This window comes from Trichosurus vulpecula, chromosome 3 (genome assembly GCF_011100635.1).
Source record: "Trichosurus vulpecula isolate mTriVul1 chromosome 3, mTriVul1.pri, whole genome shotgun sequence".
Classification (NCBI taxonomy): Eukaryota; Metazoa; Chordata; class Mammalia; order Diprotodontia; family Phalangeridae; genus Trichosurus; species Trichosurus vulpecula.
Window position 1 is genome coordinate 280649676 of NC_050575.1, and position 17519 is coordinate 280667194.

Below are 17519 nucleotides of genomic sequence, written 5' to 3' on the forward strand. Positions count from 1 at the left end.
GGAAAGGGACTTTGCTACCTTTAGCTTGGACGACCTTCAAAGATGCACCCTTCCTTTCAGGCCCAGTAATTTTTCACCTCCGTAAAAAAAAAAAATAAAAATAAAAAAAATAAAAAAAAAGGAATCTGTCGGGGTGGGGCAAGCCTGAGGGAGTAATGAGTTTGAGTCTGGGTACCCTTTTCTGTCAATGAAATAACCCTGGAATCCGAGGTCAGCTCCCCCTTAAAAGAATCGAATTCTGGAGCCGTTAACAACAACAACACAACCACGGCAGCAGCAGCAGCAGCAATGAATAAGTAGGGAAAACTGGACCGGCACTGGACCGGCACCCTGATCCTAATCAAGGGCACAAAGTGGTGCACTCACATTGGTTGCCTTAAAGACAACCTGCAATTATTTTCCAATTACTTAACAAATGAACCCTAGGAAAGAGAGAAGAGGAGGGAAGAGATTTGAGGGGTTCGAGGTTGCGGTTAGAGCTGAACACCCAGGCTGGAGGTGCCTGCCTGGGTCTGGGTTTCAGTCTGGGATGAGTGAGACACTGGGTTGGGGCGGAGTGGGGTGGGGGTGAGAGTGAAGGAGGAAGAATGACTTACTTGGGGAGGGGGGAGGTGGAGAAGAGGAGGGTGCAGAGGTGGGAGGAGGGAGGTAGAGTTACACACCAGAAGGGAAGCCTAGCCCGAGCTGCCGCCGGAGCGAAATGACGGGAACCAATGAGATGCCAATGAACGCGTCTCCGGCGTGACCGCCGAGATTGACGTGGAGGACACGTCAAATTGATCCGAGTACACTGAAGCCTCCTGGTCAGACGAATTTATCCCAATCGGATGAAGATCACCTTGGGGTTTAAGGGCTGCCGGAGTTGGAAAGTGTCCTGGGAGAGGGCCACCGAGGGGCCGCAGGGAGGCAGCGCCGCCGCTCTCCGGCTCCCGCTCCGGCTCCCGCTCCCCAGCAGGAGCGTCTCCAGTTCGAAGTGGGGCCGTGGCTCGCAGCTCTCGCTCTCCCTCCCTCTATGTATCTCCGCCCGCACCAGAGCACACCCGGACTGCGCCCGGCCCAATCCCAGCAGCCGCTCGGGCGCCAGGCAGCCGGCCCTGCGCGCTGCTATGGGTAAGGGAGGCAGCGGACTCCTGCGAACAAACAGAGTTGGGGCTCTTCTCTTTTCCATTATCATGGTTCTTTCTCTCTGCTCTCCCGCCCCCCCCGGGGTAGAGGGCCTGCCTTCTCTGGCAGCAAAGCCGCATCTGTCGGCTCACCCCCAGCAGAGGGGCAGAGCAGGGCGCACTTTCTTTTGCGAGTGTGTGCGTGTGTATGTGTGTGTGTGGGGGGGGGGGGGCGGTAATCAAAGAGAAGCTTTTCTGTCCAAACCGAGGAGTCTGAGATGAGAGCATAGTCTTGAGTCCCGGTGCTTATCTCCCACTTTGGGGAGCCTCTGTCAGGCCACCCTACTTTGACTGCTTAGATCTAAGAGATGGACTGACTGAGCAGTCAGTTTATGAACATTCACTTCGTCTCTTCTCTTCGGAAGTTTATTATTCAGGATCCTCGATTTGCCGGATCAGCAGTGGTCCAGGAGGGAGCAGGAAGAGAACTTTCTTTTCCTTTAAAGCGGTGTGCGTCTTTTTTGGTGGAACAGGCAGGATTTTCTCTTTAATTCTTAATACTGAGTAATCATCACCTTTTCTTCTCGATTCCCCTCTCTCTGCCCCACATCCCTTCCCCATCCCATCCCTTTATAGAGCAGACTTACGGAGAAGTGAACCAACTGGGCGGTGTTTTCGTCAATGGGAGACCTCTGCCCAATGCAATCCGACTTCGAATCGTGGAACTGGCCCAGCTCGGCATCAGACCGTGCGATATCAGCAGACAGCTCCGAGTGTCTCACGGTTGTGTGAGTAAAATCCTGGCAAGGTACAACGAGACCGGTTCCATCCTCCCAGGAGCGATCGGAGGAAGCAAGCCCCGGGTCACAACTCCGAATGTGGTGAAGCACATCAGGGACTACAAACAAGGGGATCCGGGCATCTTCGCCTGGGAAATTAGGGACAGACTCCTGGCCGATGGGGTCTGCGACAAATACAACGTGCCTTCGGTCAGCTCCATCAGCAGGATCTTGAGGAATAAAATTGGGAACCTGTCCCAGCCCAACCCTTACGAAGCCACCAAGCAACCTCCCCCACAACCGGCACTGCCTTACAATCATATTTACCAGTACCCTTACCCCAACCCCATGTCACCCACTGGGACCAAGATGGGAAACCATCCCGGAGTTCCTGTCTCCGCGGGACACGTCAGTATCCCCAGGTCCTGGCCCTCTGCTCACTCAGTCAGCAACATTCTGGGCATTCGAACTTTTATGGAGCAAACAGGTTAGTAAACTGAGTCCAGTACGGGCCTTTAAATACATTTAGTCCACTCAGAAGGGGAAGCTCTTTCTCTTTTTCTCTCACTCTCTCTGTCTCTGTCTCTCTGTCTCTGTTTCTCTCTGTCTCTGTCTGTTTCTCTCTCTCTCTCTGTCTGTCTCTGTCTCTCTGTGTGTAGGGGTGTTGGGGTGCACTTTTCTGCTTCTGAAGGCAATGTCAAGGACTAAGCGTAGGGCGTGAGGTTTGGTCTCCCTCTCCGCCTGCCCCAGCCAACCTTTCAAAAGGCTAGCAGCACTAACTCTGGGGTGGGGAGGGGGGAGGGGGTTAGGGTCCCGGCCATCTGTAGGAACGCTTGGACATCTTGAACTTTTTATGAAAAATGTGGAAAATATTTTCTTGGGGATGATAGATTGTCGACCACAAATTCGGAGTCTTGAAATTTCGCTTTTTCAGTCTTGCAAAAAGAATGTGAGCGCAGCGAATCCATATCGCCATCTTCTTCTGCCAGATCTAAACAAAACAAATTATCTCCATCAATTTATTTGACCTTTTCCTGGAGGCTTCAGTTCTTTCTCCTCCACTACCACCACCCCCTCATAGGTTAGCTACCCACCATAAGAAAAGAAGACTGTCTTCAAATTTATCATTATTATTATTATTTTAAAAAGCAAGTTTGTTCTTCTGGGGCCTGTGGAATCTGGGGATTGGAATCTCTATTAGTGGTTACTCCAGGGGTTTGGGAATACTTTACATTCAAGTCCTCTTACAGTTTATCTTTTGGATTAACTTCACATTCAAATTGTGGGTCATTCACTTCTCTTTGGGTTCCCAGACTTTGAGGAGAGGCAGCTTCATTGCCTTGCTTAGGGAAGATGTAAAGTTTGTCGTTGAAATTATTTCCTTTTCTGTCCTGTGCACATGACCTCTGCCTTTCTGTGGCTTGCCATAAGTGGGTAGTCTTTGAGTCCGTTCAGTGAGATTCAAGGAGGGAATCAGAGCTTTCTGTGGCAAAGAAATGAGGGGGATATAGCAGAAGTCGAGTGGTGGGTGGTGGTGGCTTAGAACTCCAGGAGCCTGCAAAGAGTTTTGCCTATCTGCAAATACATTGTTTCTTTGGAATTGATTTTCAAAACCTAAATACTGCCCTGAGACTTTTGGCCAATCTCAATTCCATTAAACCTTCTCTAGAACGATTAAGTTGCTCAGTCTGGCTAGTCAGAAGTCCCCACCAAAAGCCACAGATATGTATCTTAAAATTTTTTTGATAAAGAAATATAAAATCAGAATGCCTTTAGAGACTACTCATTGCATATTATGTAAACACAAATATTAACACGTCGATGTTCAAGACACTTACCCCTCTGTTTACTTCCTCCCCCGGAATGTCATCCGAAAGTATTCCCCAAAGGGAACTATCCCCCAGATCTTGGTTTGCTTGGAATTTTAAAAACAATATAAAAAGGGAGGAAATTATTTGGAATGCCCTAAACTGTGTCCACTTACTACCGCTAAAAAGAAAAAACAAGTTGTCTTACAACGTTATTCAGGGTGGTAAGACCCATTCTCAGATAACAAATACCGCCCAGCAACAATTGCCCAAAATTTGTACCCGAAGGCCTCAGTGTTGGAGAGAAAGGGAATAAAGAGTTGAAATCAGGTTGCAGCCCAGAGAGAGCTTTTGAGTAGAGGGCCCTGCAGACAGTCAGTGAAAGCGAAACAAACTGGGGTAGACCGGTTTCTTGCCTACTTTTGATTTCTTTCGTGGTTTTAAGGGTGCCGGGTGTCCCAAAGTTTATTCAGCTACAGTCACGCATAGGGTGAACGTGGGTGAGTGTAAATGACTTCCCCTTCTTAAGGCGAGGCTTCGTGGTCCAGGTGATAGGGCCAAGTGGGCTCCCCAGATTCCCAGCTGTCTTCTCACAATCTCTCTTGCCATTCAAGGGGCACTGTCAGGAACCGAGGGCTCTGCCTACTCCCCCAAAATGGAAGACTGGGCCGGTGTGAATAGGACGGGTTTCCCGGCCACACAAGCAGTAAACGGAATTGACAAAGCGGTTATGGAAGCAGACATCAAATATCCACAGGTAACTAGGGCCACAGAAGCTGGGGAATTCTGTAGGAACAATTCACAGCATCCCATATTGGTTTTCCAATAGTCCGAGCTAAAAAGGGGGACAGTAACTAGGGTTTGATGTAAAGATTCAAAACAGCCCTGCCGTGTTCCTCTTTCTTGGTTCCCCCCTCCCCCCCGCCCTACCTCGTAAGCATTTAAAAGTTGGCTTTGCAGAGGATTTATTTATGTTTTAACTCGACACTTTTGAATGTAAGGTCAGATCTCAGAGCGTAAATCTGGTGCTTGCTCAGCGGCCTTCAGCCTGTGAACTCTGCATAGCGGCTGTTTGGATTCCCCCTCTTTCTTGTTTGCCATCCAATGTCCCCTTCCTCCTGGTCCTACCCCAGGTCAATTAAATTGCCATTGTTTTCAGTCAAGCTAACTAATGTAATTAGCGTGAGGGACATGCTTCAAGATTAATAACTGGTAAACTGCCTCCCCCCCCCGTCCCCTGCCCCAGCAATAAAAGATTTGGGGGGTGGGTGGGTGTATGGGACGGATTGGGAGCTACAACAGGGCTTTCAAAAGTACCTGAAGGGCGCCCAACATTTGACTCCCGGTCTGGGGAAAGCTGGGTACAGTAGTGGCGGGCTGGTTGGTAAAGCTGTCTCTCTCACTTTCTCGCCTCTGCTCTTTAGCCCACTCCGAGTCTTTCCACTGTGGGCAGCTTCCTCCCAGCTTGCGCCTATCCATCCTCCAACCAGCACGGAGTGTACGGCGGGCCTGGAGGCGGCTATCTCACTCCGGGCCATCCTTGGCCCGCGCAAGGCAGTCCCCTGGCTCACCACGGACCCGGTGTGACCGTGCACGGGGGAGATCTCGCCACGGCCATGGCGTTCAAACATCCCAGCCGAGAAGGTAAGAGGGCTGGGAGCCACCGGCTGGGAAAGGGGTCTGACTGCCCGGAGGAAGTCACTAGATCGAAGAGGAAGATGGGAACGTAACTTGAGGATCACACGGCACCTGAATTAGGGTGAAATAGGACGGGTGTAGGGGTGGTGGCAGTGAAGCTAGAGAGATATGGAACTGGAACAGAAGTGAAAAAAAAGTTTTTATTTTTATTTTTAAAATTTGGAGATACATGCATATATGGCCATCATTCTACAAATACTTTTTAGTGTAAATGTGGACATATAGTTATTACTTGGTTGTCGCATGTACTTCGTTTGAATTGTTTCAAATGGCTTTTTTATTCATTTACTTATTTTTTTTTTTTACAAATAAAGGTCATTTTATTCTCACACCAGTGCTGAAGTAGGTTATCAATAGACATACGTTTTTGTGTTCAGAGTTGTGATTCCATTATTATGGGAGAGCATAGCATTAGATAACCTCAAAGGTGACTCACATCTCTAAATCCATGGTCCAATAGTCCCTTAAATTCCCTACAAGGAAACCTTCTCCACCTATGTAGATTTAGCTCTGCAGATCACTTGTAATATATAGTCTTGGAGAACTATTTTCAGCACTGAGAAGTGACTTGCCCAATATCATAGAGTTTTGGGAAAGGCAGGCCTTGAACCGAGATATTGTAGACCCCAAGGTCTGCCCTCTATCTCATTCTACTGACTCATTTTGAAATGAGGCCAAGAGAGGTTGTGATAAAAAGGTAGATAGCAGATTTTTTTTACTGGACCTGTGATTTCATAGCTATATGGAACTCTGACGATCAGATGGACAAAAGCTCTTCAATTTATAGTGTTAAGAGAGTTTCCCCAGGGCACTGAGAGGGACTTGCCCAGTTGCAGAGCTAGTATGTCTTCATAGCTATTGGGACCACTGACTGTAGACTCTTTCTCTATCCACAAACCCAGGACATTTCTCTCTCTCTATTTTGAATCTTAATTCTATTTATGACCTTGGCATGTTATTTATCCTCTCTGGGCCTCTTCTCTATCTGGAAAATGAGGGACTGATTGAAACATGTATAAAACTCTTCAAGCTCTAAATCCCATGACAAAAGCTGAAAAACCTTTCTCCTGCAAAGCACATTTCTTACCATACGGCAGACAACCAGCTTCATTGGATTTAGTGAGGAAGAAATGTTGAAGAGATCACTTTCTAATGACTTCTCATCTTCTATCTAGTCTAGGTCCTTTTGTTGTCAGACCAATAATCAATTGATCTTTGCTGAGCTGGATTTTCAAAATCTATCCTGTAACAGGTCCTATTGTTCAATCCATTCTTCAAATATATCCCTGCTAGATTAGGCAGAATTCTCTTCTTGATTTAAACAAACCCAGGAAATCTAACCCTTCCCCCTGCCCCCCAACCTACTTCCCAGATTCACAGTGGCTGTCTAACACATTGCTTTTTTTGACTCCCAGTCGCTTACCTATTGGTTCTTACTTTCCAAAATTAGGGGAAACTGATCATTCTTCGGATAATTTGAATTCTGCTTTGGATATTTCCTTGTTATATAATGTCAGCCTAATGGAAAGTTCACTGGACTGTGAGTTGGGAGACAGGTTAGATTTGGGCTCTATCATTACCAATTTGTGACCTTAAACAAGTCATTTCTTAGAGACTGTCCTCAGTTTTTATGATTTCAGTTGCTATGGATGGATAGTATGGGGTAGAAAGAGTGCTAGTCCTGGAGTCCTGAGGGGACTGAATTTCTACTCCCTACTCAGCCTCATTTTCCTCACTTGTAAAATAGAAATTATGTAGACATACTACCTACCTCACAGTGTTGTGCAGACTTTGCAAACCATAAAACATTTAAAATAAATTTGAGATATTCCTATCTGTCACAAGGGAGTTATAGCTGAAACAGTGAAAGGACAGTGGAGAAACAAGTCACCACACTGCTTGTGGGCTGACACTCAGAGAGAGGGTTTTTGCAGAGAAACAGGATTCCCAGGCAGGGAATTGGTTTCAAGGTGGGGTTATTGTGTAGGTCAGGTGGACTCAGCTTTAGTAAGGCACATGTCTACCATATTTTAAGGAAGACTGCTGCAAGCTGGGGGTTCAGTTCACATTTTATGAAAGGCTTAGATCAGATGAAAAACGACCATTTGAAGGGGGTACTCCTTCCCCAACCTCAGATCCTAAACTATCTGGAGATGACTTTGTCACAATAATTCAAAGTGCCCTCACCTGGAGGCTGGGGAATTTTTGGGTAAGAGCTAGTTAATGAGATTTTAAAATGAGACTGAACTTCTTCCCTATTTTAATTCCTTTTTAAAGGACTTGTGGTCCATGGTTTTTTTTTTCAGGGAAAAATAAGAGGTCTGAATAAATAAATTCTTAGCCCAGAATTTGGCTTACTCAGGTCTTCAATCTATCTGTGCTTTAAATTTTTTTTCAGACTACATTGCATTAAGTGGAAAGGAATTGTCATACTTGTGATTCAGAGAAGTAGTAAGTGGCTGCTGTTTGTAGCACATAAAATTTAACTTAGCAGATGCAGAAATTATAAGCAAGATGAATATTTCCATCAATTAGGAGTCTTTCCCATATGTATGATAATAACCTACATCTTCAAAAAGGTGATGGGAGTAGCAGTCTCTTAAAATATTATTTTACCCAATGACTTATAAAATCCTGTATAGTAAACAAACCAAGAAATGTTAATAAGGCCATAAAGGTACATAGATTTCAATTCCAAGATGCTTATTTCTTCCCTGAGGGTATGCCCTCTAATAATGTGGAATGAAACCTTTCCAGGCCTTAGAAGATGATTTCATGAATTGCCTTGGATCCCAAACTTATGGCCTAACTGTTGATTAGCCTCCCAAGAATTTGCCAGGCCAGTTGGTCCTCTGGCAACAGAAATATAGTCCTTCACAAGGCCCTTAGACAAACTTTCCAGTTGTGAGCCTTTTCCTCCCTCTTTCGGATAATTACTTTTAAATGGATACGTGATAATTTGGGAAATACAGAAATGTATGCATAACTTTTGAATATTTTACTTAATCGCCTTTAAATTTCCAACTGGTATCATTTTCTTCATTATGAGGACATATTTGCACACATTTCAAACCTTATTCCCACAATAATTAGACTAATAGCTAAATTAAGGATTTCCTGGCTTGTATATTCTGAAAATCAGGGTCTTTGGTTCAGAACTGTGGAACATTAGGCATCCCATGTAAAATAACTTGTACTGACAAAATCAGGAAATCATTTCTGCTATTAAGTCTGTTGAATCAGGTTATCTCAAGATAGAATGCAAATATAATTACAATAATGTAAATACACTTGATTTGAAGGGTAGGAATTATTAAATGGGGTACTTTAATTGGAGTTCCTATGCAGTTACAAAGACATTAATTGTCCTTACTTTAAACACTCCACTTACTGTTCTAAAGGTAGAAGTGAGACTTTTTTTAAAAAAGCATTTTTGTCAGCTTTTATGCCTTTTGAGGCATCATTGTTTAGGAAATTGAACATTTAAAAAAAGGGCACTGAGAATATAAATTCCCATTGAATCTTTGACTTATGTATTTTTTTGGAATACCATTTACAACCAAAGATGACTAATTTTCTCATTTAGAGGGTGAAAATAGTATACCATTGGAAAAACAATGAATTTTTGGTAATCTAGTGTCAGGCTTTTGAACTGGTAAATACTTGAAGTAACATAATGTTATAGAGAGGGTTGGCCTGAGATTCAGGTTCTGGTTTGTGATATTTTTTTTAAAGTGAGTTATTTAACCTCTCTGGGCCTCAGTTTCCACATGTATGAAATGAGAGTTTTGGACTCCATATCCTCTCGCATCCCATCCATCTCTAGAAGTAAGTTGGAGGTGAAGAATTCCATGGTTACCCAAAGACATAGGTTCAGGTATTGCCCCTGCAAATTACTGAGTATCTGATTTAGGAAAGACGCTTAATCCCTCTGTGCTGCAAACAATTATTCCCTTAGACTGTACAAATAAATTGTTTCTTTTTGTGGGTGGAAGGATTTTCTACATTGGGAGTTCCTCATGTCAGAAGAAATTACAGGTCAGAATTATATATTTCATTATGCTCTTCTTTAATCTGATTCAATGGATATAGAATAAAATTGGAAAAGTTCCTTTTCTTCAGTGCAAATTAATTGAATTTCAAATTATTCTCCTCATTTCCTTTTAATAACTCCCAAAATGCATCAGCTGGTCTCCCACATGCTGCTGATTAGCCTCCACTGAATTCAACCTATTATTATTCGAGTTGTAAGGAGTCTGAAAACTCTCATGATTTGCGAAGACAAATTAAAAGGCCAGATCATTTTGCTTCCTCCACCGGGTCTTGGTGGCAGGAGTCAGGCATTTATAGATCTTACCACCCACCACTCTTCTCCGAACGTCCTGGGCAGTATCATCTTGTTTACACAGCACTGGTGATCATTTCAGTGTGGTCAGAACACCAGGATAGTTCCCCTAGGACATTTGGTATTGAAGTAGCAGTTTGGGAAAACATAGAAACTTTACTGTAAAATCGGCCCTGTCTTCGCAATCAATCACTGGGCTATGAGCCTCCGATCCCAGCCTTCCCAACTCAATACTGTAGGAGAGACTCTGAAAATCTGACTAGATTAAACAAAAGAACAATTTTCAATGTAGACATCTATTTTATAGAATAGAGGCAGGAAGGCTTAGTGGCTAGAGGGTCGGTTGTAAAGTCAAGGGGACTTGGTCACTAACACATAATTGACTGCAAGAAGTTGAACAACTCATTCAATTTTTCAGTGGCCTGGGCAACACTCTTAAAAAATGAGAAATTATAGGTGAGGAAGTTTCCACACCAGGGAGTTAGTTTTTTCATGGGTGAAATGATAAATCCTGACCAAAAAGGAAAAAAAAATAAGGCTACCATTTGAAAATTCTTGAAGAATCCTTGCACTTTTTCCCTGCCCTCACAGAAGTTGTCTCTGTTTTTGGACCAGCTGTTCAGGGATCCTAAAGGGAGACCTTAAAAGGAAAAAAATAATACCCACTCTGCTCTGAGTTTTTACCAAGAGCGATTAGCAAATGTCTCTTCCATATCAAACAGCCAGCAGAACTTTAAAAGGAAGCCTCAGTGACAGTTGAATATCCACTGGCCCTTACTCAGCACCAGTAGGAATCTTTGTCAGGAAGCTGGGATCATCAATCAACTCATTAATGGAGAGTCATTTATTAAATTCCCATTACTTATTAAACTCCAGATGCTGTTCTAGGTGTTGGGCATACAAAGACAAAAGAGAGACTAAATTCCTGCTTTTCTAACTGAGGGAAAAAAAATAAACAACAATTCTTCCTGGAGTGACTCCCTTGCTTCCCATTTCCCTCAACCCCCAACTACAAGCAGAGTGAATATACATTAACATCAGCAGAGACCAGCTTGGTGGGCTTGATCTAGAGAATTGACTTGGTGCTTGTAGCAAAGCTTATGGAAGAAGAGGGGGGAAATTCGAATAAGAAAGGGTTAGTTTGGGGGAGGGACTGGTGTTGCCAGTAACTAGGAATTTACTGGGAAACACCAAAATCTGTCAGGGAGGGGTATTTGTAAAATTTTATTTATTTATTTATTCCTGTCTCTAAAGTCAAAAGGATGTTGGCTGAGGCAGCCTCAAATGTTTTCTAAACAGTGTACTCCTTTTGATGTGTGCAAGATGGAAAGGGATTGAAAACAACTCAGGCCTGGGCACTGAGTGTTTTGGAAAGAGAGGGGGAAGAATCAAGAGTCTCCTAGTCTTTTAAATATCATGCCCAGAGAGGGCCATGGGTTTTCAAAACAATACTTTTTTTTAAATTGGATCAGTCGAGGAAGGACTGAGGGTGTGTTTATGTGTGTGTTGGGGAGACAGGGCCAGGGCCAGAGGACTGCCTGGAGCTCCCCACCCTTGCTTGGAGGGTGCACACAGGTGCGGGCCCAAACCCCCGGGCAGCTGGAGAAGAAGCATTTGTCTAAACAGGACCCTTCCGGGGGTTAGGAGAAGGTGAGGGCTTTCAGACATTTGGAAATCCAGAAGCCACTGAAATTAAGGTGTTCTGTGCTTCTCTTGCAAGCGACAAATATCTGGGAAGGAAAATAAAATTAGGCTTCTTGGGGAATGGAGCTGTTGTGGCTTAGCATTTCTGGGAGAAGTGGAGAGGTTGAATGCGGTGTGTGTGTGTGTGTGTGTGTGTGTGTGTGTTGGGGGGGACGATTGTGCAATTCTAGCGTCACTCTCTGGCTTCCAGTAGCATAAGTTGGGTCTCTTCCCAAAACCTTAAATAATAGAGTGAAACATTAAATAACATATGACCTGGTAAATACGGTGTCACTTAATATAGCGGCAAACATTCCTCAGTACTTGTTTATGACCATCAATTAGGAGCCAGTTTATGCCCAGCAGTCAAAGACTAGGCGGGCTATATAAAGTCCAGCCCTCTTCCTTCTCTCTCCTTAAAGTGCAAATTATCCGCCTATTTCCGAGGAATTCAGACCGCACTGAGTCTTGCATAGTGTATAATCTTTGGTGAGCCCTCCCTCCCTCCTTTCTTTCAGCCGGTGGTTCCCTGGTTCCCATTGCTGTGCACAGAACCACGGGTATCCAACTAAGACCAGCAGCTTCTCTGGGGGTTCCCGGTCTCTCGGGTCTCCTGCCGCGTGTTGTGCGAAGTGCTTGCGTGCGTGCGGTGTGCTCGAGCCTGTAGGAGACCAAGAGTATGGGAAGCAGAAAGGAAGTAGGAGAAACTGAGTCGGTCCATAGCTCGTTTACAATTCCCCAAGCTGGGGGAAGCCAGTTGGCATGGAGAAAATAGGATTTTCTGTTCTTTCCTGTTCAGCACCACGGTCTGCAGCGCCGCCCGCCGCTTGGATACATCTCTTGCCCCTTCCCCGGCCGCCAGTCTCCTTAGCTTGCTTTCTTTCCCAACTCCCGAGCCTGCTTGTTCTCCCATTCTGCCCATCCCAGACGCGTTCAGTATTTCCATCTCGCTCTGTTTTTCCTCTTGAGGAGTTGCCATATTTTTTGCCCCTTGGTAGAAACGTGTGGTCTTTGTTTCTTCTTCAAAACTTGCACTCCAGTTCTAGAACAGGCACGTAGAGTTTTCTTCCCTGAGCTGCCCTCCATTAGGTACAGAGGGGCAGTTGCTCTTACCTCTAACCCGAGTCACAGGTGTATATGTGGGGGTAATAGAGCAGGAATAGGAACTGCGCATCCATTGAATTGGAAGACACCTAGTTCATACAACCCACCCTCTCTTTGTTTTGTTTTGTTTTGTTTTTTTTTTTTCTTTCCCAGTGGCAGATCGAAAACCTTCCAGCCCAGTCGGCAAACCCCAAGACACTCTTAATAGCCTACACGGACTGTCTATCCCGGCTTCGTCTTCCTAGGGAGGAGCAGCGGCTTCCCGGCGCCTGAGAGAACTGAGAAGGGAAGGGACCTGTGAGAGGGGAGGGAGGCATGACCGTGGAGATCAGGTGGGAATAGGCACCTGCAAAAATTGCAAGCGGGTTTTTAAGAGTCCTCGGAGGATGCTCCGATGCAGGGGGCATCTTTGGGGAGGGAAGAGGATTGGAGAGGAAACAAACTGAGATCCGTTCCTTACCCCAAGAGGACTTAAGTTATTCTGCCAGGGTCAACGCCAAGCTGCCTGGGAAAGGGCTAAGAAAGCAGCATCCCGCTGTCCGCGGGAAGGATTTGCTTTCCAACACATCCCCGCTTATCTCCGCCCCTCTTTTTCCCAAGACAGGGAAAGAAAAGGGTGAATTTATCGCTTTTTCAGTTATTTCTTGTCCGTTTTCATTTTCATAGTTAACTGGATTATTTAACTTCGCCAGACTGAAAAATTCTTTCTGGACTATCCGTATTTCCCTCCTAGACCGTCTGTCCTCACTGTCCTGTCTACATTTTCTCTTTTTATCCTTCTTTTTCCTGGTTTTCTCTCATATTTTGGTTCTTCTCTTTATTTTTTCAACATCTGTTTTTCTTTCTGCCTACATCTTTCTTGTCATCTTTTACCCTCTCATCTTTCTCTTTTGTTTTTGCTGGTCTTTTGTTCTCAATCTTTTCCCCATCCCCATGTTTTCTCCAGCCCTTTCTTTTGCTTAGAGCTGAAAATAACCTTAGAGATCACCTATTGATTAGATTCTAATTCAATTCCCTCACTTTTTGGATGAAAGTACTGAGGCTGAGTTTCTACTCTCTTCCATCTCCCTTTTTGAACTCCCTTTTCAGTTCTTACTGTTTTTAGCCTTCTTTCCATAAGTGGATAAGTGCCTAAGTCCGTGGACCTTCCCCAGGCATAAGCCTTAGAAGCGATCATTCAATCTATATCCTGGACTCCTAATCCTCCACCTTCCTTTGGGCTTCCCAGACACCAGCCTCTGCCCAAACTGCTTTCTCAGTCTTACTATTGGCCAAAGAATCACATTCCCAAGTCCCCATTCTTCCCTGCCTTCTCCCTTGAAGACAGTGCTTCAAGGAGAACCTGAATTGCCAGAAATCCACAATAGGAACTGTGATGATTGCCTCACTGCCTAGGGAAATGGACAAAAAAGTCACAGCATTTTATTTTATATTTTTATAACATGAATAAAAACCCAATGAAACTGCTGCTTTTTCAGCTCTTGGTATATTTTCTAGAAATCCATGTATCTTGCTGCCTTCTTAGAGAGTTTCCTATTTCTGCTCTTCATACAGTAATTTCACCTGAAAGGAGACTGGACTGGGGCCCAGGAGAAAAGACAAGACATCTTTTCCATCAGAATATTTTGTAGCTATAATAGTTGGAGAAATTTCTCCTCTCTTGGAAATGTTACCTTCCCAATCCAGTGAATCTGACTAATACTCAAACATATAATTATTTTGGGTGTTCCGGGTTCCATCATCTGTTAATTTCAACCACTAACTGCTGCCAACATTATGGATTGTAAAAGTGTGTAAGAACTTCTGGCTTGTGAGTAAACTGGTGGGCAGTAAAACTTGAGAAGGATTCCTCTAAAGCCATAATAGCTAATAAAATGTTCAAGTTCAGAAGCTCTTGACCCTTGATGTAAAACTGCTGTCTAATAGTTACAAAAAACACCAGGGTGAAAGTTTGTGATATTACCTATTGAATATGACTATCCTTAGAATAAAGAAAATTATCTTTCAATATTTCCAAACAAGCAGGAAAAGATAATCTTGTTTTAATGCTATTCCCCCTCACCCCCAGACTGGTGTAATAGACAGAATTGTCAACTCCAAGAATCTCAAAGAAATTTAAGTTGACTCCTACTTTGAGTTTTACAAAGTATAAATTAATTAGAGGGACAACTCATTTCTTTTTAGCATTTCCTTAAAGTTTAGTCAAGGAATAGAAATAGGAAGAAAAACTGGGATCAATTTATTTGTAGACCTGGAGAAGCTCAGGTTAAAAAAAATGATTCATAGGGGCTGGAAACAAATGACTAAAATGAGTTTTGAGGATAATCTTTGGTTCCAGTTAATTTTTTTCCTTTTACCCCTAATTTATCAGAAATTACAGTCTATCACACAAAAGGTTAGTTCTCACCAGAGTAATTAATGACCAGAATTGTCACTCTACAGATGGGGAGAAATCATATAATGATTCATGGAATAGAATTTATTCCTAGACTAGAGATTCCAGGTCAGTCATGAGATCAATTAATTTGTTAGAAAAAAGCCACTGTTATATTTTACTAAAATGTAGTGAAAATAATTGAATGCAAAGAACATTTGGACAAGGAATTGAGAGACTAGTCATTGCTCTGTTCTTAACCAGCAATATGACTTTGGGCAAGTTACATTTTTGGGGGGCCTGGATTTCCTGTCCTGTAAAATGATGGGGTTGTATTAAGTGGTCTACAAATCTCTTCTAATCCTAACATGTTAGGATTCTAGGGATTTTACGATTTAAACACAGAGGTTGCCTCATAATAGAGTTAATTTCTTAGAGGGCTAAAGGAGAAAAAGGAAAAGCAGCAACTCTCAAGTTTTCTGAAATATAACCATTCTAGTTAAAATCTAAATAAAATTATTCCAGGCTACAGAATTTGTCATGTCCACTAGTAAATGAGTTGTATTTTGTATATGTTTGGTTTTCTGTAATCAATGATTTAAAAACTCATGGGATTATTATTAAATTATATGTATTTCTCTTAAAAGCAAATATGTGACTTTGCTTTCCTAGATATGTAGCCATACATGCAGACAAAATCAAGTGATATCCATATGAGCCACAACTGCTTCAAAGACATTTGTTGGAAACCTCACTCCTCTTGAAGGTGGCATTTACAAGATAACACAAAGATTTTATATAGGGTCTTTCATTCCAGATTTTGAAAGTTTATTCACAAAAAAGTTTCCATTTTATAGACAGGAAGATTGAGAAAAATGAATTAAAATGACATTCTAAGGGCCATGGAGCAAATCATGGGGATGTTTGGGAAAAGAATGAAGTTTAATGCTATCTTCTCTAGAATGCATCATCTCATTAGGCTAGAAGACATCAGTCTCATGATAATTACCATGTATGTTTTCGAGTCTGGAAGCTCTGGTGTTCCCCATTCTTATAGTTTAATGGTTATAAAGGTGTCCAATGAGGGTATCGAACTAGACAACCTCTAAAGTCTTTTAAAATTCCAAATCTATGAAACTATAATACTAAGGGTTCTAGATTTGCAGTCCAAGGATGCAAGTTCAAATCCTGAATCTACCAATTACAACCTGTTTTGCCTTAGGGGAAATTCTTTTACATCTATGGGCCTGAGTTTTCCCAGGCCATTCCAGTTCTGAAGTTTTCAACCCTCATCCAGAATTGTGGTCACATCAACATTTCTTGTGTTTTTCCTTTCTTAAGTTGGGAGACATGATAGAAGGGGTGGAAAAACCCAGAGAATCATAGCTTTTTGTCAGGTAGCTATTTTTAATGCTACTCATAAGGTAGAAATAGGGTAAAAGAAGCATTTCCTGAAACACCACTCCTCCCCAATACTGTCTACAAATTGCCTAACTACGGTGTTGCCAGATATTTTTCATGCTGCTCCAGATATCCTTTATACTCTGTATTGGTAGGGGCAGGTTCTTCATAGTTGAATTTCTTATGGAATTCTTGAGAGATAGGTGAAGAGTATAGATTAACGAGGCCTTGCAAGGGTGCCAGTTAAGAAGAGGTTCCTTGACCCTGGGGACTTTGTTTTTCAATTAACACAGTTTTCTCTAATGTTTATTGGAGAACTCATTTTTCTCTATCTAAAGCAACTATTAAACATTTGTCAGAGGTATATGAATATTAATGAAAGCTAAAGGAGCAGAAAGAGACATAGAGAAAAAGGGAGACAGAAGCAGAAGCAGAAGGAGGAGGAGGAGGAAGAGGAGGAATAAGAATGAAGAATGAGAAGACATCATTTCTTCTGTTATAGTTTTTTTTAAACTAAATACATCATAACCTGTTCTACAGATATGCAAAGGGAACCTACAAAATCTCATACAAAGCTGACAGTGTCATGGACATGGAAGTTTCAAACAAAGAAATGGGTTTTTCTTGAATAAGAACAAGAGAAAAAAGCCAACCAGTGGAAAATTCTCATTTTTCAGGAGCGGTGGCTACCCATGTCATTTCAACATCCACTGCTTCTAAGCAAATCCTTTTCACAAGTCCCAATTTTACTTAGAAGAAATGTGGAATTGTCCCCTTGAAGGGTTAGCCCATCACTTGAATGAGCTGAAAGAAAAATACAGATCAGATCAGAACACTTACTGACAAATGTGTTTGCATTACTTTTTCCCTTAGCTGTGACTCCCGCTTAAGAAGATGGGATTTATTTAATTGAACTACGGCAGAGGTTAAAGTACATTGTAGACTTCCTGGCATCCACCTCACTACAGCTAGGATTACATTGACCTAGGTTTCTTTACAAAAGAAACTCTACCTGCTTGAGGTTATATTGGGTAATATGAAGTTTAGAATCTCTTTACAATTGGCCAAGGGAACTCACTTGAAAGAATTGTGCATCTAGACACACTCTTTAATGAGAAACATCTGATTTCCACTTTCAATAGTTGGGAATTATAAATTAAATGATATTTGGTCTTCACCTTGACCTTAGTGCCTGAACTTTAGCTTCCTTCAATGAGGCAATGT

At 42.9% G+C, this 17519-nt stretch overlaps 1 protein-coding gene across 1 annotated transcript; it reads left to right on the plus strand.

The window, feature by feature from the left end:
• The first annotated feature begins 827 nt into the window (after positions 1-827).
• On the plus strand, positions 828-12765 carry PAX1 (paired box 1). Its single transcript, XM_036753111.1, has 5 exons — positions 828-1110; positions 1740-2369; positions 4305-4447; positions 5115-5334; positions 12674-12765. The coding sequence occupies exons 1-5, from the start codon at positions 828-830 to the stop codon at positions 12763-12765; spliced, it is 1368 nt and encodes a 455-aa protein (XP_036609006.1).
• The last annotated feature ends 4754 nt before the right edge of the window (positions 12766-17519 follow it).